Source organism: Enhydra lutris, unplaced genomic scaffold, assembly GCF_002288905.1.
Source record: "Enhydra lutris kenyoni isolate GAN:26980312 unplaced genomic scaffold, ASM228890v2 scaffoldscaffold1, whole genome shotgun sequence".
In the NCBI taxonomy this organism is placed as follows: Eukaryota; Metazoa; Chordata; class Mammalia; order Carnivora; family Mustelidae; genus Enhydra; species Enhydra lutris.
This window is the reverse complement of record NW_019154085.1, coordinates 90,929,483-90,953,131: the sequence shown is the minus strand read 5'-3', so window position 1 is coordinate 90,953,131 and position 23,649 is coordinate 90,929,483. Positions and strand designations below refer to the sequence as shown.

Sequence of the window (23,649 nt, the reverse complement as noted above, 5' to 3'; positions counted from 1 at the left end):
CAAGAATAAAGTAGGCTCATACCAGGTAGTACTTTTCTGACCATAAACAAGTTATCTGCCATATTTATTCCCTAATTTCTCTGTCAGGGCATAGAGTATATAGTAAGTTTCAATCAATTTCAACCTACTAAAATTTGCCAACGTCTACAGTGTTAATAATATCTATTGGGTTAATAGTGCTCATGCCCTCAGAATGCCCATAATTTGATAGAATGCTCAAGGTTAACAAAGTTGAAAAAAAATTAAAAAAACAAGATCAATAAAAATTTTTAGCTAATCAGAACATGGAAATGTTTTATTTATTTGTTTGTTTATTTTTAAATATTTTGTTTATTTATTAGAGAGAGAGAGAGCATGAGCAGGGGTGGAGGGCTGCAGTGAAGAGAGGGAAAAGCAGGCTTCTTGCTGAGCCGGGAGCCCTATGAGGGGCTTGATCCCAAAACCCTGGAATCATGACCTGAATGGAAGGCAGACACTTATCTGAGCCACTCAGGACCCCCAGAAATATATATATATTTTTAAAGATGACTGAGATCACAAAGTGGTAACTCATTTTTAGTAAACTGGAACAAGTCTCATGGAGAGATGGGAGGTGAAGAATGCTGGACAGAAGGTAATCATGGAAAGATCCGCTCAAATGAAGTATCATTAACAAAGTTATTGTCCTCATGTGGTAGCCTAACTAGAGGGCAGAGATGTCCCACATCATCATACTGGGAGAAGATGAGGCCATACTAGAAAAACATACAGTTGCTTTGTGCATAATTCTCTTTCTTCTCCCTTTCATTCTTCCATCCTTATTTCCTTCCCTCTTCTAAGCTACTCACTTCAAATGTAAATGTCAAAATAAGGATTTCTGATATACTTAAATGTGTCCTCTTTTCTAGTTTTCCTTTAATATGTTTCTTATTGAATGCATAATATATGTGTATCTATATATCTATATCAATATATTGATCAGTATAGATATATATAAATAGATGTTTTTACACTAGTGTGATAGCAAGAAGAAAAGTTATGGTTTATATTGAAGTGAGTACTATTTAATCAGACTTCACTAAAACACTGAGAAAGTCACCTTGAAAAGGACACCTGACAGAAGTAATATGTAGTACACTATAAAAAATTTTCACTGGTCAAATGTGCAAGTTTCCTTTAGGTCAGATCTGTGGGAATTAAACAGATCATTGATATATAATAACCAGCTTTCCACTTTGCTAAGACTTATAGTAATTCCAAGATGATAGAGAATCACTTTAATTTTATTGTTAGTAGCCTTTAACTTTTAACATGATTGGAAGTCTGCATTGGATTGCTGTAATTAGTCACTAAAGTAATTTAATCCAAGATCCTTTTTATTTAGAAAGATTATTGTCCTTCGAAAACATCCTTAAGGCGGTGAGATAAAGTCATTACTCCTTTATGCACACAATATACTAAATGATACTGTAGCAAGAAACTTTTGATATAGTAACTAATGCATTTTCTTTCTGAAACACACTGACTCTTCCCTCCACTCAGACAGTAGGTAGGTTCTTAATTTTTTCCATCAACTAATTTCTCACCACCTGAAATCTAACATGTTTGTGTATTATTTATAAATACTAAGGTGTACCATGAAAGTTGTTTTCAGTTTATTCATGAGTAAATCCCAAGCTTCAGTGGCTGGCATGCATTAGATGTTCTATTATTATTTGTTGAATTAATGAATGGCCATTGGAAAGTAGGGCACTTCAGAAGACAGAGAACAAGAGCTGATGTTTTAGTTTTAAAACCCCAAAGGCAGTTACAAATATATGTAAATATGGAATCAGCCAACCACTTCTAAAACTAACTGGAGTTTGCCAGGATGTGTCTGTGTGTTCATTTGGGGAGGGGAAGGTGGGAGATGAAAGAGAGGAGAATCAGATGGCAAGCAGAGATAGATGTCATCAAGGCCCAGTAAACAGGCCCTTGGAAATTTGGTCTTCGCATTAAACATATACTTAGCCACTGTCTCGATAAACTAACTACTAGATACTCCAGGCTGCCATGTGAATGAAGGATGTGACCTGCCAAATTCTTAGAAATGGGGCATTCTACAGAATTCGACTAAACTTTTCTGCAAATTCTTAGAAATGGGGCATTCCAAAGAATTCGACTAAACTTTTCTGCTTCTTACAGGTTTCTACTGTGTAGTCATAGTCTAATCTATGTGTGGAAGTATACCTATGAAAGAAATGATTTTCTTCAGTGGTTTGATCTACTTACTTTCATGTGACTCAATATATAATTCCATTCTAAATTTATGGATAATTTCAGAAATTATTTTTAAAAAGCAGCTCAGACCATATTCGTAAATGCCACAAAAATAATAAATCTTTTGTTATATAGTGGCTTGCTTATCTGAACAAATTGGAATAAATTATTTTTATTTTCCAAATTATATATTACCTAAATATATATAACATTTAAATATATATTGTAACATATTTTAATTACATATTATAAATGATAGGCACTCAAAATATCTATTAGAATGAAAAATTTTTGAAAAAAGCATTTGATTTAAAAATTTGTAGAGAACTTTTCTTATAAATTATCACCTGAAACTCTGAGAAGCAGATAAAGTTTTAAGTATTATCATTATTTATTTTACAAATCATGTGTCACCTATGATAATGAAAATAATTTGAAAGCCAAAGTTGTAGAATACTATTTATTAGTCGACAATTTTCTACTTTACATAGTTTTAAATGATCTAAAAAATGTTTTAATTCCATATCATCACCTCTAAAACTCCATATTTCTTCCTCACATCTGGATTCCAGCTTGACGGATTCCAGAAGAGTGAACTTAAAGAGTATGTTCAGTGAAGATCCAGAAAACCACTGAAACTTTATTACATTTTACATATTTTGTGGGGGGGGCAAGAGATTCTTAAAAGGATTAGAAGCCTGAATTTCCTCTTATGTAAGAAGAAATATGAAGTTGAAAAATTCTAGCTGTTTGTGGTCTGGAAGGTACCGTGGAAGGGACATGAGTTCTTGGACTCAAACAATAACTGACAGAGTTAAATACGTGTCATTCATTACTGGTCATATACCAATCTGTTTGTTTTCTCCACTATGTTGATTTACATTTATTGGTTTATTTATTTTTTTATCAATTTCTACCAATTGACTTTCAAGAAAAGCTTGCCCTCTGTTATTATAATATAGGTTTTCTCATTTCTCAAAAGTAATAAATAAAGTGCAAATTATTTCAGCAAACTGAAAATTAAATCATATTGTTACCATGCATTTAGTCATGGATCTCCAAGAGGTAATGCAAATCTAAAAATTCAAATGCAGATATCTGACCTTTGGATTCATCTTCTAGTACTATTTTGAAGCAAATATTTTCTATTTCTATTTCTGTTTCTCTGTCTTATATTTAAGATGTATCTGATTCTCTGGTGGCAACCCTCAATCAATGTTTTTTTTTTTTTCTTCCTAATAGTTAATTTTCATATAATTAAACATATATATTGAAAAATTATTGGCTATCTCCTTTCTATTTAACTTTTGCTCTTTTTAGTGTTATGTTGCCTGTTAGAAAACAATGGATTTTAAAGTATATGCATTTATTGAAATTAAACTTCTATTTTTGCATTCATGAGAATAAAACTGAACAAATAAATACTATTATTATTTTTTTAAAGATTTTATTTATTTATTTGACAGACAGAGATCACAAGTCGGCAGAGAGACAGGCAGAGAGAGAGGAGGAAGCAGGCTCCCCGCTGAGCAGAGAGCCTGATGTGGGGATCATGACCTGAGCCAAAGGCAGAGGCTTTAACAGGCGCCCCAATAAAACCTATTATTAATGCATTGTTTTGATTTAAGCAAAGATCTGTTCTTCACCTGATGGGTTACATAATCACAGGGTAAATTATAAATCTTCCCATCTGTCTTTGGCCTTTTGCACTCTGGGACTCAAAACTATGAGTTTAAGATTTAGGGATTTTTTTTTTTTTTTTTTAAATCTTGAGAACAAATGATGGCATCCTGATTCTCTTGTCATTTTTATCAATAATCAGGATGAATACATTTTTTCCTAGCATAATATTTACTATCAAAGGATGTCTAATTATTGCATGAAAGAGAGTAATAATACCAGTTTATAGGGACAAAATCTTTAATAATGACAAACATGAAGATTATCACTTTAACTGTATGATAAGAATCTGATTTTTGTTTTCTTCTATTTAAAAGATTTTAAGATTCCTGAGTCATGACATTTTTTCAAGACATATCAGTTGACATTCCAAATCGGATATCAAGAATGTGTTTTAATATTACTTTTAAATTTACACTTTAATTGGTTGGTTGTTTGTTTTTAAGATTTGTATTTATTTATTTGGCAGACAGAGATCACAAGTAGGCAGAGAGGCAGGCAGACAGAGAGGGGGAAGCAGGCTCACCACCAAGCAGAGAGCCCGATGTGGGGCTCGATCCCAGGACCCTGGGATCATGACCTGAGCAGAAGGCAGAGGCTTTAACCCACTGAGCCACCCAGGCGCCCCTAAATTAATTGTTTTAAAAGTGATGTTAGCAGATGTATTTAAATAAAAACAATTTGCTTGGTTTGAGGTAAGCCTCAAGTAAATATTTTTTCTCTATCAGTGCATGATTTGTGTAATATATTATTTTCAAATACACAATTCTATTTGCAGATAATTATTTATGAATCCATTCAGTTTACTTAACACCAAGTATAGCAGAATCACAATCATGGATGCCTTCTCTTCATGCAAAGCCTGCCTCCCCCCTTTCCTTCCTTCCCACCTCCCTCCCTCCTTCCCTGAACCCTCTCTCCCTCTCTTCCTCCCTCTTCCTTCTTTCCTTCCTTCCCTCTATCCTGTCTTCCCTTACTTCCCAGGGCTTCCACCTGGGGATCTTCAGTTTATTTCTATACAAATCCCTCTTTAGACAATTAGTAACCATTACTTGTGTGACAAGTTATTTTCAATCTTAAGGCTTTTATTATTTTTCATATTATTTTGCATAGTCATTCCTCCTTATTTTGGAAAAAGAAGGGTGAAGACTAATGGGTATCCCTAATGTGGCATAAAAGTAGAAGATTAAATCATCTAAGCTTGGCATGATTACTGATTGAAACACTGTTTCAAGAGTATTGTGAGACTAAAGTTGTCTCAAAATCAAATGAAGCTGGCATGGAAAAAAGTTACTGCTATGATGCCATAAAATTACTTTTATGATGAAAAAAGTTACTGCATTCTTTTTTTTAATTTTTTTTTAAATTAAGCATTCTTAAGGATTTTTTTCAAATAGTAGTTACTGAAATTATTACACATAATTACTAATATTCCAATTGTAAGTTACATGACATAGAGATAAAAGTTTATCTAAAATTTTTTTTAAACATTTTATTTATTTATTTGACAGAGACACAGCAAGAGAGAGGAAACACAAGCAGTGGGGGTAGGAGAGGGAGAAACAGGCTCCCCACTGAGCAGGGGACCTGATGCACAGCTTGATCCCAGGACCCTGAAATCATGACCTGAGCTGAATGCAGAGGCTTAACCACCAGAGCCACCCAGGTGCCCCAGAGTTTGCCTTGCATAAAATTAACTTTATAAGCACATTGCTGGGTGGGATTTGAAACAATTGCATATAAAATAATGGTATGCTCCTAAATAGTATGGAATAAAGTCAATTTCCGATCTTTGATCCTTTTTGTCAATATAAGTCTAAGTTGCAGCTTTGTCTGGCTTTTAATCTACAAAGATATGCCTCTGGTTTTTTATTCATCAAAATTTATGGGGACAAGTATCTTCTAAGAGCCTTTACGCTGACATATCCATGATGCCTAGAACAATAAATAGTACCCACAAGAGTTCATATATATCAGTTAAGTAAATTAATTTTAATAATCAGAATATGTACGCTGAATCATGTATGATATATTCTCTGCTTGGAAAAAACTGCCTCAGTGTCCAATAAATTGTTTTTACGTGAGCACATTTCCTTTAAATATTTTCCCTCTTACTATTTTTTACATTTCCCAATGATAGCATAACATTATTGTAAAGATCTGTTTTTAACAATTCTAGATTTATGCTAGATCAAAATTGCCTTCAATAATATTTCTATAATTCTGACAATTTTCTCTAAACTATCCAGAGTAAGATAATACAATTAATACATTACCTTACCCTTAGCCTACCATTCTCCATCCTAGTCACATGAGAAAAGAAATATATTTATTTTTCTTTACATACATTAATTCAAACCTAATTCTATTTTTATACCATTTTTTTCCCTCCAAACTGGAAATGCAAGCACAGAGTTTCTCATGGAATGTAGGTCTTCATGAGCTGCTGAGTAAAGGTGACCTGGAACTGTTTTAAGTGGTGTCTTGTCAGAGCACAGACAAAAAATTGGCCTGGCTGGCTGGAAACAAGACTTTTCTACTTTGTTTCCATTCATTCATATACCTAATACTTTCTCCTAAGTCCAAGCACTGAGTTCAGCCCCTCCATGATTGATGAGGTATGCCTCACCATGGCCTGTTTCATATTCTAGGGCAGCAAAAAGTCAAGAACATGACTGATGATATAAACACAGCTTAAAAATGCCAAGGAGAAGTGTTGGATGTCCTAGGGAAGAGGCAGCTTAAGAAGACAAAGTGGGAGGCTTAGAGAGGGTTAGCAGATGTTGAAGAACCCACATGTAAAGACAAAGACGTATGAACAATTTAAAGGGCCACATTTTAGAGAACATGAACAGGTTTCCATGGCTGGAAAAAAAAGATACACAGTGAATGTGTTGTAATCCAGGCAAGAAGCCTGAATAAAAGCAGTGCTTGTTTTCTTACCAAGAGAAAAAAAAAAGTGGAGGACCCTCAGTAGCCAGGGCTCCAAATTATTTTGTCTCTAGGTATAAGTGCTCTAAGAATCTTGAATCCTTGCACACTGAGGAAATGGCTAGTTCTGATAATTTCACTTTTTAACTCATGATCCTTTCTTGGGGTTCTAGGCTCAGTTCTAATTAGCCTTCACACCAACAGGGATAACTGAAAACATTTTATTCTATTTTCCTGGTCATTATTAAAATTCTTTGGTCTCTTTTGCATGGGCCTGCTGCCATAGCCTTAATTACAATTCTTATTAACGCCTCTTTTCATTGGAGTAGAAACTGGTAACCATCAGGTTGAACCAGTGCATGACCTGAGCTTTGAGTGTTCCCATAGTGAGCCTCAAATGATGCTGCAGAATGGGCAGGATATCAGATGACAGGAAAATACACCAGGGAAGCTACTCTTGGAGACAGACCCACAAGGCTATAAATTGTGGCTCCTATGTTCTCCAATGGAACAGATAAGGGAGAATGTCTTCATCTCATTTTTGGCAATAGTAAAATTGGACTAATAATACTTCACAGGGTTGCATGAGAATTTGGTAAAACATTGTATGTTCAGAGAAAATTATGTTTAACAGCTTATTTCTCTGTGACCAAGACATTATATATTTTTAGTGATTCATTATTTCTCTCACCAACTTTCCCATAGGAAAATTAAACAGAAACAGAAAAGATAAACTTCAAAAGACTTTCTCTTCTGGCCTTTTGCAAATTCTGCTGCACTCACCACTTCTCTTCATCTAGTTAGCTGCTTCTTTCTTCTGGTCTCAGCTTACATGCTACTTCCTTCAAGAAATCTTTCCTATAAGCTGAATTCTCTTTCTGTGTTTCTGTGCTAGCCACTGTATTTCATTAAACTGCCTTTAATATAACTTGTATCTTTTTCAGAATTACACATTAGATTGTAAAACCTTTGAGGGCAGGAAATATCTCTGACATCACTGTTTTCTCAATGCCTAATAGTGATAGGTCCATGATAAATACCAAATTTGTTTACTAACCAATTGACTAATGAAACAAAATTGTTCTGCAAAGTAAAAATAATCCCATAATGTCATCACATATTGTAGACACACATCTATATTTCATAACTTTTATAATTACTCTTGATAGACTATGGTTCTAATACCAGTTACAATAGATGAAATATTTAGATGACTGTCAGGTACTTCTAATTTTATGATCTTGAGATATTACTTTGTGTTGGTACTTGATGCAATAAACCATACAGGTGTATTTCTAATAAACTAAGTTCTAATCGAAATTATAATGGGTTCCCAAGCAGATTACTAGAGAACTTTAAAAATATCAATGAGAGAACAAACAGATTGCCATTTGATTTTAACACTGGGCTCTTAGACACAGATTGAGTTGGTCCTCATTGCCTCTTTTGCCCTAATGTTATTAAGTACTACTAACCTCAGGTATTATTGCTCTCATATTTAATATTCAGCTTTAAATGTAAAATGCCATGCTTATTATTATTTTTTTATTTATACTAGAAATCCTTGCTCCGGATATGTACAAAATGGAGCTATATTTGTTCTTAAACAACTTTCTATAAGAATATTCCATTGTACTTTGCCATTATTTATCTCTGTCTCTCCTCCCTGGGTGCTTCTGTTAAAATTAATTTGCATTTAGACCTCAGGATTTTATATTGCCATTAGAATCATGAAATGTTTTTACTCAGCACAACTAAGAACTGATGTTTTACCTCCCACTAATGGACCTTTAATTAGGCACTGTAATGAACCATTCTGTCATTCCTTCATTTATGGAGAGAAGATTTTGTATATGCAAGATACAATTTTGACAGAACATCAGGTCCACTGAACCTTGCCGACTCACATATAATAGATCCTAAATTTATTATGCTTTTGTCAGTTGTTGGATTTATCATTTTAATGACACTGTCCACAGACTTATTTTGCTGCCAAAGAACAGCATCACCATACTGCAGGAATGTTTGTTGACATCTTGATCAACAACTCCTGGGGTCCCATTCTGACTGTAATATTACTACTTCAGAACCTTGAGCAAGTTATTTAACCTCTGTCTAAGGATTAATTGGTTAATTTTAATAAGTGCTTTGCAGTAAAAGGTGGGAAGTGCTATGACTGCTAATAGTGATAATAAAATGATAATGCAGCCTTTTATAATGAATCAGGCTACCTCAGACTGTGATTCTATTAAGTTGCCAATTAAAATATATGCTAACTCAATTTATTATTTTTCAGAAACCAAATCGCTATCATGATGGTCACATAATATTTTTTTAACTTAGATCAAAAAGAAAAAAAAATGGCCATGCTTGAGCTTGAAAACATTTTTTTTTCAAGTTAAAAAAAAAAGATCAACATTCTATGATGATGGACCAATTGGGAACAGAGATAAGCTGCACAGAAAAATACCAGATGGTTGTAGCCTGATTAAATGTAGCTCTTGTACATTAAGTTGATTGTTCTTTTATTAACTTGTCTCCAAACTGTTTTCATTTATTTTCTATGATTATTTATTTATTTGACAAATGCCTTTGTTGGGTATAATCTCAAAGAGGACGTCCCAGACAAATAGGAAGGAAACACACAATTAGCAATAATACCAGATTAAAGTGAGTAGAAACAGACAGAGGTAAAGAAGTAGTGACTTGAAAATTCAAAAGAAAAAGCCATGCATTCTCTTGGGCAGATGTGAAGACCTTGACAAAGGAAATGGCCTTAAAACTGGACAGGGGCAGATAGATAGGATTTGGCATGGAGAGACGAAGGTGAGGAAAAATCCAAAGAAAGTGCATTCCAGAGGAAGAGAACAATGGGAGAAAGTTGCAATGCCAAGGAAACTGACGTGTGGAGAAGCAGGAGAAGCAGGGTAAGTGTGGTTTTACTAGAATAAGACAGAGGCTGCAAAAGTAGTCTGGATAGTAATGAGGGTCTGCGTTATGCAGGGGAGTAGTTGGTGCTGTCCCTGATTTGCTTGGAAATCTTTCAGGGTTGTGAGAATATTGGGAAAAAACCCATGAGTTGGTAGGTGGGAGTTGTACTGGAATATTCTGCTTTGTTGAGAAGAGGGAAGAGGAAGGGAGAACCATGAGGACGTAAGCAAGGTGTGTAAACAAGGTGTGATACCAGCATATGACATGATTGTTTTTTGCTAGATAAACTCTGCGGGCCTATGACACATACCATTTAAGAAATAACTCCTCAGTAGCCTCCTCTGCAAAATGAGAATAAAACTGGGTACCCCATCCCCTCACTCCCTTCTCCTCTGAAACCCTCTATTTCTAGGAGTCCAGAGTCTCTCATGAGTTGTTTCCCTCACTGATTTCTTCCCATTCAGTTTTCCTCCCTTCCCCTATGGTCCTCCAAGCTATTCCTTATGTTCCACATATGAATGAAACCATATGATAATTGTCTCTCTCTGCCTGACTTATTTCACTTAGTAAAATCCCCTCAGACAATCATATTTCTCAGTGTTGAATCATCATATACCACCACTGCTAAAGCACGAGCTCACCTGGTTCATTAGTGAGATTAAACAGATTAGTAGAATTAATGGAAAAAAAGAATGAAACACAAGAGTGCCTGGATATAGAAAGATCTCAGTAAATGTGATTGAGACAGAAAACCATTCTTCTTATTATGGATACAACATACAGCTGTGGCTATTCTTTTGAGAATAGGTACAGAGGGTGCAGAGAGAAAGCATGGAGATCAGTTAGTAAAAATGCAGGTAAGAAATGCTGGAAACTTCAATGAAGATAGTGGGGATGAAGCTGGTGAGAAGTGTTCAGGTCCTGGGTATATTTTAAAGGAACAAGTGAGAAAGAAGTTGGGGTGTAAAAGAAAGAAAACAGTCAAGAATGAATTCAAAATAGATAAATGGGGATTAAGGAGTACACTTGTAGTGATGAGCATTCAGATTGTTGGGATTGTTGAATCGCTGGATTATGTACCCAAAACTAATATAACATTGTTTGTAACTATCCTGGAATTAAAACAAAAAAATAGATAGGAAAATCTTTAAAAAAAATAATAAAGTGGGTTAGATTAAAAAAAAAAGGATGAATCCAAGATACTTGGACTCAAGTGATGAGTGTTTTCTTTTATAGACACAAGGTAAACTGTAGTAGAAGCAATTTGGGGTGAGAAAATCAGGTAAATTTAGAGCCAACTCAAACTGTCAAATAGATACTTAGGTATAAAAATCTGGAATTCAGGAGGGAGGTTCAGCTAGAGATATACATTCAGAATTGTTTGTATTTGGATGATACTAAAAGTCACACAATTAGTTGAAATCATCTAAGCAAGTAGGTCTCAATCGCAGTCACACATATGAAACCTGTGGAAACTTTACATAGTATTGAAGCCTAACAGAATCAAAATCTTTGGGGGTTATGTTTGGGAAACTGTATCTTACAAAACTGTATGTAAAAATGTTTAACCTAATGTTCTGATTCGTACGGAAATCACAGGCTCATGGAGTGAGTTTTTGAGAAAAAAGAGATGAGAGACAGTCATGAGCCACTCCAATGTTTAAAGGTCAGGGAGATGAGGTGGAACCAGCAGAAGACAGTGAAAAGAAATACCCAGTAAAATGGGAATGAAAAGAAGAGAGTGGTAAAGACAAATGAAAGTGTTTTAAAGGGGGAGTGATTAACTGCGGATTGTAGGATAAAATAAGAATTGATAATTGGCCATTGAATATGAGAACATGGACAACAATAACATAAATTAACTTGACCTGATGAACGATATTTCAGCAAAATAGTGAAGATAAAAACCTGCCAGAGGTGAGGTCAAAAGAAAAATGAGAGGAATGTATCATGTAACAACTCCTTAGAATAAAGCTATGGGTAAAAACAAACAAACAAACAAACAAACCAGGAAAATAAAGGTGTGGGTAGAAAGATATGGGCACAAGTCAAAGTTGTTCAAGAAACAACTAGGGGGAGAGGAAAATACTGATAAAGGAGAAAGGTGGGGACAGTTGTAAGAGATATATCCATGAGTAGCTAAGAGGAATGGAATGTATGAGTGGACAGTAGAACATTGGAGGTAGCACGGGGTTCCTGCTCCTAAGAAGATAGTCTATGGATCTAAAAGATAAAGTGGTTCAAGAGATGATGGTGATGGTGGGAGCTTGTGGCAGTTCTCTTTAGAAAGCTTCTATTTAATCAATGAAACAGAAAGCAAGTTCTTGAGCTCAGGATGAATTTGGGGAGCAGGTATTAGAGGTTTGAGGAGAAAGGAGATGATCTGACTGAAACATCTAGGAGAGTCAGTAGATTAGCAAAATACAGTTGAAGCTATAGTAAGTGCCCACTTGAAATTAGTGGTAAAAACTCAAGTGATCCCAGTCTGTATGATTATGTGCTTTTCTTCAGTTGCATCCAGCAGTGGGATACCAGTTCAGAGAAGATGGAGAATTGGATTTAACCATGGTCAGAGTTTTCAAGAAAAGTGTAATAGAAGGGAAGAGAGAGCAAGGGAACTGAGGGTCTATATGAGGGGGTGATTACAATGATGGATTATAGAATCTCAGCTGAGAAAGGAAGAAACATAGAATCTTTAAAATGAGAAGAATGAGGAACAATGTAAAAAATCGTTGGAGCTGGGGTGATGGAGGGAGCGACCCTGAAAAATAAGGGGTTGCTGAAAATGAGATAATGGAAGGAACATCGAGATAAGAAAATTACTTAGTGTAAACATCAAAGTACGCTGTCAGACCGTCTTATGGGACTTGCTTTCACTTACAGTACTGACATCTGTCTCCAGTGTGTTCGGGCTGGCAGTGGCAGTAGGGCTGGTTCCCAGCAGTCACACTGCAGGTCCCTCCATTTTGACAAAAGTCCTCACAGACAGTCTTACCACAGTTTGGTCCCGTGAACCCCAGTGCACAGCTGCAGGTTGGTCTCCCTAGTGCAAAAGAAAAAGTAACAAAAAAGAAATCATTTGACTGGAATGGTTTATTTTCATGGAATCCTCACTAGATAAGAAACAGGAAGCCAAGATTCTGGTCAATGTTTTTCCACTAGTTAACCTGTGGTTTTAGGCAGTAACTTGACCTCTGTGTGTCTTAGTTTTCCCATGTCCTAGTGAAGCCTAGATTAGAAGATAACTCAGGTTCACATCAGGTAAAATAACTGGAGCTCATTTTATGCATAATTACATATTTGATGGGTGTGTTATGCTCTGAAGTGTTTGTGTTATTTTTTGTACTTCTCTGTTCATGTCCATTTTGCTTTCTCAATTATTTTTGTTCCATTCATATAGTAATGCAGATTGTTTTAGCCATTAGAATATAAAATAGAGACAATCATATATCTTTTGTTCTTTTTTTTTTTTTTTTTTTTTTTTTTTTTTAGTGTTCAGTGATTCATTAGTTGCATGTAACACCCATGTGCCCTCCTTAATACCCATCACCCGGGTACCCCATCCCCTCACTCCCTTCTCCTCTGAAACCCTCTATTTCTAGGAGTCCAGAGTCTCTCATGAGTTGTTTCCCTCACTGATTTCTTCCCATTCAGTTTTCCTCCCTTCCCCTATGGTCCTCCAAGCTATTCCTTATGTTCCACATATGAATGAAACCATATGATAATTGTCTCTCTGTGCCTGACTTATTTCACTTAGTATAATCCCCTCAGACAATATTTCTCAGTGTTAAATCATCATGTACCACCACTGCTAAAGCATGAGCTCAGACTTACAAATAAATATTTTAATAAGTTCAAAGTGGGCATGCCACCTATATTTATGTAATTAGTTATTTTAGTTGATTTAAATATACATACTGCATTTAGTATATAAGCACTTAGTAAGTCCTACTTTATTTCATTTTGAGATTTTTATTTATGCATGGGAAAGGACTGTCATTTTAGTAAGATGATTTAAAGTCTAATATTAACAGCACACTAGAGCAAATCTAAGGGATCATCTATGGATATTTTTCTTTATTTGCTCAATAACACCACAAGTAAAGGTGAAAAATCCTTTAAGGTGTTTGGAACATAACACAGTTAACTGTTATATCAAGAATGACTCTTTCTAACTGCCTAAGATGTCAAGGACTGGATGAAAAATGGAGTACAGAGCTAGCTCTTGTAAAAGAGATTAAGGAAAACAAAATGAAATAATGGCCACCATTTGTAATAGGGAAAAGTGAAGTTTAGAGGTTGTGAAACTGTAAAGAAATAACATGAAAGAGAATAAAAAAATAAATTTAGCTATAGATCTGAATTAACTAGGACTTGGAAATGTTACTCAGTTGACTAGCATCAGAGAATATCCAGCCATCTCCTCTCTCAACTTTGTAGACATGAAGCGTAATTAGAATGGTCATAAAAATGTATGAGTATAAGGCTTAGACTTGAAGTGTGAAAATGATATGTTTTCTCTACTGCCATAGACTCTACATTCTACATTTTTTGAAAAGCACTCATAAGTGAATAAAATGCCTCCAAATAAAATCCACATGTATTTCCAAGAGAATAAATAAGTTGAGGTTCCACAACCTATTTACTTATTTTGCTTTGAAAGCTCTCCACATACTTAAGCACACTTGAAGCTATTGCTTCTTAATGAACAAAGTTACATACATTTTTTATGGTGAGTAGCACTGCTTTATAGCTTATGTATAAAACTTACTAGTTTGGTGGCAGACAAATGCTTATTAATAGATTGAGAAGCAAGGTAAATTTTACGTACATTAAAAGCTGAGACATATCATGTTTTACATTCCCAGAAAATGGCTTTAAAACTTTTAGCTAATTACTTTTCTTATAACGGTAGTGAATTTTCTAGTTGTTGTTTACATATAGACAAAATATCTTCATGGGAACGATAGTGGTTGAAAAACAAAGACACAAACAAGAGAATGAATAGTGGTAGAAGATGAAGAGGATAGAGAATTGTTAGAACACAAGTACTAAGGAAAATGAAAGCCCTGAACAAAAGAAGTCATTCCTCTTCGTCAACAAGAACCAGTGAATGCCTTACCGAGAAATAAAACATATAAACAGGAACACAAATCAACATGAGCTAAATGTGAAAAAAAATAGACCAGAAAGTACAGGAGAAATCAAAAGTAATTAGAATAATCTCAAAAAGTGCCATATGGTGGTAGGACTTAAGCACCATAGATTTATGGGTTTTTTCCCCCATTATTTTCCATGTTTTTTAAAATTAGGTGTGAAAAACATTAAAGTGATAGAAGTTTGAAAGAAACACATGCAACCCACTAAGGCACTTGAAAACTGCTCTATCCCAGTCACTGAGAGAATGACACCATGCTTTTATCTCATCTACAGCTGTTTTGAAACTAGGGCAGAGTGACCAGTTTTTCCCCAGCCTCCACCCCCAGCATATGCCTCACATCATTTAGATTCTGGCTGAATTATTTTCAAAAGGCTTCTTTCTCTTCCTTTAAAGAGAAGATTTCTTTTTGACAAGAAGGAATCTTCATATTCAGGGGAACATTACCAACTTGAAGCTGTGTGTTGATACAGCAGATCTTTTATTTGCTGATGGGAAATGAACCATCTGTCACAGAATTTTATAATGGGCTCCATCTAATATTTTCAGGAATCTCTCTGGGTGTACCCTAACAAGTTGCATTGGATTTATTTACAAAGATTTTTTAGGTAGCTCAATTTGACTTTGGCATTTGAAAAGGCAACAATACTGTTACAATGACTAAGGTATAGATTTATAGCAGTGAAGCGTCCAGGGAGCTTGGGAGTTGACAGCCTACAAGGGTAGTATAATCAGGAAGAGCATCAATTAGCTGGAGGAAGGAGGAGGAGGATCAGTTTGTTGCTTCTAATCAGTCTGCTTTCTGTAGCATTTAGACCCTTAAAGTGTGGGTTGTCAGGCCGCCTGGACATATGCTATCTGTGCCAAATACCAGTGGTGGAACCATGAGCATCACTTCTCTGTTTCTTTCCCCCTATGCAAAAAAAAAAAAAAAAAGGGGGGGGGATAATAATATGGGGTTGTTCTGTAGAATCAAGTAAATGAGATTATACATGCAAAGCATTTCTAAAGGTACTAGACACACAGAAAGCACTCAGTGACACTTTAGCTCTGTTTATTATTATTACTGTTGTTATTTCTACTGAGATTCACCATTCTTCATTTTGTGACTGTGTCCTAAAGAGACACTGTAACATTCTAAGAAAATCTTTTGGAAAACTGTCTTAAATTATGCATTTTATCTCCATTATTTATTTAAGATAAAACAAACTGAGGGTTCCTGGAGGGAAGTGGGGTACGAGAGATGGGGTGTCTGGAGGATGGACATTGGGGAGGGTATGTGCTATGGTGAGTGCTGTGAATTGTGTAAGATTGATGAATCACAGACCTGTACCCTGAAACAAATAATACATTATGTGTTAATAAAAAAATTAAATTTGTATGGCAGTGATGGGATAAAGCAGAAAAACTCCATCAAGTCTCAGACTTCAACATCTTTAACTTTGGAAGATGGGTCTTTTTCCTCTCTTTACTTTCTCAACATGCTTAATTCTACACTTTAATAAGAAAGAACACACACATACAAACCCCACGAAACAAACACAAACACAAAAAATCACACCTAGTATTTTTATCAAGTCCATTTACTTGTATAACTTCAAATTTTGATATATACTTGAGCTTTTTAAGAGACTACACTCACAGCTTCCAGTTCTATCAAATGCATGAAAAAATCTTTGATCATAAAGTCACATTCCAATCCTTCAGTGGATTTACAGTTTTTATTTTTTTCAGTATACAAAAAGATGTGTCTTAACCTTTTACTTCTCTTTGCTATTTCAGAAAAGAGGACAGATCCCTCAATATGTATGTGTTGTTCACATAAATCAATTCTGATTCCCTAGTGATAAAAAAGGTTGAGGGATGGAGAAGTTAATGGGTATTTATATACTTTTGCAAAGCTTATCTCTGATCTTTTAATCCCTAAATCCGCTGATTTCTTTTCAATCATCCTCCTCCTTAAATACCTGCATAATTTACACATTTTATTTTTGAAATTTATTTTTTGTTTTTTATTACACATTTTATTACACATCTACTCTTAAAAAATTCTTGGTTTCTAAGACACTACCATTGTTGATTTCCCTTTTTCCCTTTTCAGTTGCCTTTATGTTTTCTCTTTCTGTCTCTTAAAATATATTATTCCAGACTTCTTTTTGGTGATACACTTTCATGGCTACAATAATTGTCTCTCTATTCAAATACTTTAGCATCAGTTTCCCGACTCTGGGCTCATTCACTTTCCTAAATGACAGGCCTTCAGTCTCAGTCTTTGTTGTATGTCTCGGTATATGTGTCTCTGGCTGCTCAGTAGGTTCAACTCTCCCATGACCCACAGAGAGAAAATTCTTCTCATAAACATTGTCCTGGTAGCTTACACAATTTCTGCAGACTAGGTTCTCCTAGTACTAGGTCTGCTCCATATTCAAGTTCGACACTGTATGTTAGCAAAGTGCCTTACTAGCTGTGTACGACAAGTGAAGCTTAGTTTATTTGCTCCATTAATTCATTATTAATTTATCTGCTTCTGTTCATAGTCAAATGGAAACTGGTTGCATATATCTTCAAAAATGTGCCAGCAAAAAAAAAAAAATGTGCCAGCAAATTTTTATGCATCAAGTTAAATAATAAATAAACTGTTTAGATTTAACTGGATAACCAAATATGTCAAATATGGCAAAAATATAACTAAAGGGTTAATCATCTATAATCAGTAATATACATTAAGGAATATTCATTGATACAACTAAAGATTGTATTGCTCATAAGAAGAAAGGAAATGTCTTGGATTCTCACAGAGTTCTTGAAATTTTGCTGATCTTACATGGCCCTTACATACCAAAACTAGTCTCAGTAAAAATGGTTAATTCTGAAATAGTTCATAAGAATATTTAACAAGAACTAAATTAGTTTAATAAATTTGGTAAATAATAATAAATTATTTGTTTGTTTTTTGGTATTAGACAGACCTGGGGATCAAATCTTATTAGATATTTATTAATTGTGTGGCTTTGCAAAACTTACCTTAACTCATTAGACATAAAAAGGTGCTAGTAAATTCCTATTATATGCTGGTAAAACATGCAGCATGATATCTGCCACATAGCAAGTACTTATTGGTAGTGTTATTATTAGTAGTTGTATTGGTATTATTATCACTATTAGTATTTTTATTAAACAAATTATCAACTGAGGTTATTATTTAAACTTAACTAAGTACATGTGCCTTTATTAAGAAACTACATATGGAATCCCAATACACATTTTTCCATATGTATTCTTTTGAAAATAACATAAGTATATATCCATATATATCAACTCAAAATAATGTTTTAAAATGTATAATAAAGATGGAATCTTTTCTATTATATAGATAGGTAACTACCTGGATATTATAATGATTTACCATTAGTCCTTAATCCTTGTTAAATGGAACATTAAATTTTTATGATTTGGTTATAGTTTACCTCTAGGGACATGGTCCTATATGACTATATTTTATTTTTGTTATGCAGTTATAACCAGTTATTTCTCTGATGTGGGTAGATAATATTACTGATTTTTGTGATAACAGACAATATCTTGGACCATTAACTTTGGAATAATCTAGATTTTTGGATTCTAGTTATCTTACTTAACCATTCTAGCTCATGTCTGAAAATTACCACAATGTAGACATCATGGAGTGATAAGGATTAAATAAGGCCTTATGTTTAAGGAATTTGCCAGAGTTCTTGGTACTTATTAAGCATTCAAAATGTAGCAGGCACTATAATAAAGTAAGGCTTGCAAAATGTCCAAAGTATTATAATCACTGAATATATATTCCATATAGTAATGACTATTTACTTGCTAATGGTTTTAGAGTAAAATCTGCAGTATAGCTTTTGGTCAATTAATATATGAATAAGTATCAATCAATCAACATGCTCAAAAGCATACATTCTTATTTGAATATTATAAAAGTGTGTCTGTTGGCATTTTTCAGTAATTTGATGTAATACCGGTGTCTGTTTTTAAAAGCTAGATTTATTTAATAAACAGTTTTTAAGCTGATTATAAAGATGCTACTCATCAGTGTGATTTAATCAATACTGTATGACTTTAAGTAGGTAAAATTACATCTCTGCTCAATATTGGACAAATAAATCATTACTCCTTTTTCTATATAAACATAATGCTAGAAAAATGTGTGGTTGATTGCCATGAAGGAATGCTCTAGCTCAAGTAATTACTCATGAACATCCTATGAGACAGTGACAGTGTTTATTATTTCTGAGGGGAAGATACCTGCTAGTGAGCATCATTAGTCAGTTCTCTTTTCAAGCAATTTATTTGGAATTCATACTGTTTATCAATGTGAACCATGCATCTTACCCTGTTTAATTTGGTACTCATTGAGTGAGTCTATTCCTTGTAAAGTTTTATCCCTGGTTGTAATATTTTCTACCTAACTAGTTTTCTATAGTCATTGTTTAGTTCAAACAGTCTGATAAATGCATTGAGACTAAGTAATAGAATTTAATTGACATTTAAACTGCAGAGCATATTTTCAAATGCTCACACTTAATGTTCTATGAAAATAGTGTCTAAAAGTTACATACTCTTTACTCACAACATCTTTACTATTTGAACAAAAACCACATTCTTGTTCTTTTATATAGGATAAAAATAAACTGAGAGACAAGTCGCCATAGCCTCATTCTGTTCGATACTAGATGGCAATCAGAAAGCCCACTGCCTGACCCCTTACCCCCAAGACCACTCTGCTTTGTGAAATCTGTCTTCACTTCTGATTTAGACTCAAGTAATCAAAGTTGTGAATGCTTAAAAAAATTGCTAGTCTTTTTGATGAAGAGATTTGACATTCCACTTTTCCACTTTATATAATGTCTTCCTGGACAGAAAGTGAGTGCCCATTTACACATAATTTTAGTAAGTTGACTATAGCTGTTGAGTTGTCTTAAGTATCATAAAGATTACAGAGAACTATTCAGTAAAGCCTGAAAAAGAAAACGAGGAACTGTGGACCTTACCTAGCTCCCTCCCAGGTGCTACTTAATATATTCTGACATGTTTCAAATTATAGGTCACAATCTATTTATACTTCTGAAAAGTTCGTTTTCAGTCAGCTTTGTGAAAATGAGACTGAAATATTTTTGTCCTTTCTGTGAATACAAGGAAGCCACCTCAAACCTGAGATTAGCTTAGAAAGCCCTAAGACTTAAGTTCAGTGCTGCCTTCACGATGTGGTCCAAATGAACAAGTAACTGATAAAAAAAGTCCACAGCAGAATTAGAATCTTACTTTCAATCTCTCAAAGGTTTTTTGTGAAGGTGCAAGGACTGAGAACATCACCTGGCACTCACAAAGCAGTCAAATATAGACTAATTACCATGATATTGGCAATAATAATAATTATTATTTTAAATTCTAATAATTATTATCATTACTTAATTTTTAATTCTTACAGCAATGCATGTTAATTGTGGAACTTGGAAAATACAGACGTGCAAAGAAAGATCTATTTCCTCACACAGACACTTTATGTATGCATTTTTTCCCATATTGGGCTCATACTGTATAAACAGTTTTATTTCTTGTCCTTTAAAACTTTAAATGTACAATGTGAATTACTTGGATCTTGTGATGTTTCTATTTTTAATATTTAAGGAGCCTCAAAATTCCATTTTCCACAGTGATTGTACCGATTTGCCTTCCCACCAACAGTGCATGAAGGTTCCCTTTCCTCCACAACCTTGTTAACATTTGTTATTTCTTGTCTTTTTGATACTAACCATTCTGACTGGTGGAAGGTGGTATCTCATGGTGGTTTTGATTTGCACTTCCCTGATGATTAGTGATGCAGCATTATTTACAACAGCCAAGATATGGAAGCAATCTAAGTGTCCATTGATAGATAAATGAATAAAGAAGGTGTGATATATATGTGCAATGGAATATTAGTCATAAGAAAGAAGGAGATTTTGTGATTTTGATGATACAGATGGACCTAGACTATAGATGGACTTAGAGGGTTATTATGCTAAGTGAAATAAATCAGGCCACTTTATTTTGCCAGGGTGGCTCAGTCATTTAAGCATTTGCCTTCAGCTCAGGTCATGATCCCAGAATCCTGGGATGGAGCCCTATGTCAGCCTCCCTGCTCGGTGGGGAGCTGCTTCTCCCTCTGCTTGCCCCTCCCCCTGGCTCGTGCCTCTCTCTCTATCAAGTAAATAAAATAAAATCTCTTACAAAAAAAACAAAAAACAAAAAACAAAAACAAAAACAAAAACAAATTCCATATGCCTCTGTTTATATATGGAATTTGAAAAAACAAACACACAGTAAAGAATGGACCCACAAATACACAGAGCAAACTGGTGGCTGCCACAGGAGAGGCAGTGGGGATGGACAAAATAGATAAAGGGAAGTGGGAGATACAGGTTACCAGTTGTGGAAGGAATAAACCATGGGGTGAAAGGTACCAGCGTAAGAAATATCGTCAATGATACTGGACTAGCATTGCATGGTGACAGATGGTAGCTACACTTGTGATGAGCATAGAATAAATTAAAGAGTTGTCAATTCACTTAATTGTACACCTGACCTAATGCAAAATTGTGTATCAACTATACTTCAATAAAAATAAGATAGATACAATGTGAATATTTTACTATATCATCATATATTCAACAAATCTGGCTTTATTTGTCATATAACATTGATCTTTTAGATTTGCTTTATCCTACATATTAACTATTTCGATTCGGGTTTCTATCTCCAATTTTATATTCTAAATAACACTATGTTGAACATCTTTACTTCTAAATATTTTGGCTTTTATCATTATGTAATCCTTAGAATATGTTTCTAAAAATTTCATTATTTTAAGGACACAAAACCTTTTAAACTCTTGGTGAGTATTTCAAAATTGCTTCAAGATTTGCACGTGAAGATTTTCTTCTGATAGTGATTTAAGGATGCTGGTTTCATCTGTGTGTGACTCGACTTCTCCTGTACTTCTTCCTCTCCAAACTTCTCCTTCCTCTTTTTCCTCTTTTCTCCTCTTTTTGTATGTTTGTATGCATGTGTGTGTGTGAGATTCATCTTTTGCCATTTGCTCATTTTGCTGTTTTTTCCCCCTACTTGATTTGTGATGGCTATGTATTTCTATGTCACTTATTTGTTAAAATTATGTACCCTATTTTATGTTTTCAATTTTATATTTTCAATATAATATTCTCTTAGATCCTTAAAAAGCAAGTAGGACCAAATACCCAAGTCTTAGCACTCCCTAAATATAAATAATATTTATGTTAAGGAAGCTAGGACATCAAGATTAACTTCAATTTAAAAAGTTCTAATTTAAACAAAAAGTGAAAGAAAAACAAAGATGGGCAGTTTAAATGCATGTTCACCCTTTATCAAGCTGTTAATTAGGTGATTGTGTACTTCATGTCCTAGGTACAGATGTGACTTGAGGGACATTAGTATTTACATTTTGTCATTAGTCCCATGATGTTTTGAGGGTATCCAAAAGTTCCCAGCTTAACTTGTCTTTGAGCAAACATTTTTAGGGCAGCTATATTTGATCTTATTTAAAGGCAGCCATATATGTCACCTTCATATTTGGGACAGTGTCCTGGGCAGAAAGAGCCTGAATTAATAAGAAAGAAAACACTCACTCACCGTCTACTTATTATTTTAAGGCCCTTCCTAGGGTGCCTGAGTGGCTGAGTCTTTAAGCTTCTACCTTTGGCTCAGATCATGATGCCAGGGTCCTGGGATCCGGTCCCTCGTAGGGCTCAATGCTCAGCAAGAAGCCTGCTTCTCCCTCTCCTTGCTGCACCCCGAACCGCCTCTTATGTTCTCACTCTCTCTCAAATAAATAAATTAATTAAATATTTAGAAAAAATAAAAATAAAGGCCCTTTCTGTTGCAGTGAGAAGTAGTGAGAAGAATCCCCCCCTCACTCCCGCCGCCCCCAATGGGGGGCCACTTTTCTCTTATTTTAGTTCTGGGACAAAACCTTTCACTGTCAAAGTCCATAGATATGGTAACAGAGAGGGTTACAGTGAGAGCTTCTGTGCTTTACTTTCTATATTCATTTAAGACATCCAATATAAATGTATTATCTACTATAAAAAATTGCACCATCACTCCTTTTCCTAGGCAGTCCTCCTTTTGTGCACTTTCAAACTCCTTAAATTCAGAGTGGCCTTCCCTTCTGCATAACTCCAAACTTTATGCGTGAGAGTATTTGGGTATATTGTCCCAAATTTATAAACTCTCTCGCTCTATTACTCTAAATCAGCTGTGTAGAAAACCTTATTTTGGGGCACCTGGGTAGCTCGTGGCTCAGTCATTAAGCACCTGCCTTTGGCTCAGGTCATGATTCCAGGGTCCTGGGATAGAACCCACATCATGTTCTCTGCTCTACGGGAAGCCTGCTTCTCCCTCTCCCACTCCCCATGCTTGTGTTCCCTCTCTTGTTGTGTCTCTCTCTGTCAAATAAATAAATAAAATCTTAAAAAAAAAAAAAAAGAAAACCTTGTTTCATTTTGATATGAACATTAAAAGTCTAAATAACAGAACTCTAAGTGTAAGGAAAAGACCAAACAGTATCAACGTACTTTGGAGAATAAATATTTATAAAAGTTAAGATTAATTGTAAATATATATAGTTAATCACATAAATATCCTCATTA

At 34.7% G+C, this 23,649-nt stretch overlaps 1 protein-coding gene across 1 annotated transcript in view; it reads right to left on the bottom strand.

The window, feature by feature from the left end:
- Positions 1 to 23,649, bottom strand: part of LOC111140884 (LDL receptor related protein 1B) — a 1,957,146-nt gene that overhangs the window by 48,076 nt on the left and 1,885,421 nt on the right. The window contains exon 85 of the mRNA XM_022493131.1: positions 12,662 to 12,823. Coding sequence (XP_022348839.1) covers positions 12,662 to 12,823 — 162 coding nt within the window. The remainder of the gene's footprint in view (positions 1 to 12,661; positions 12,824 to 23,649) is intronic.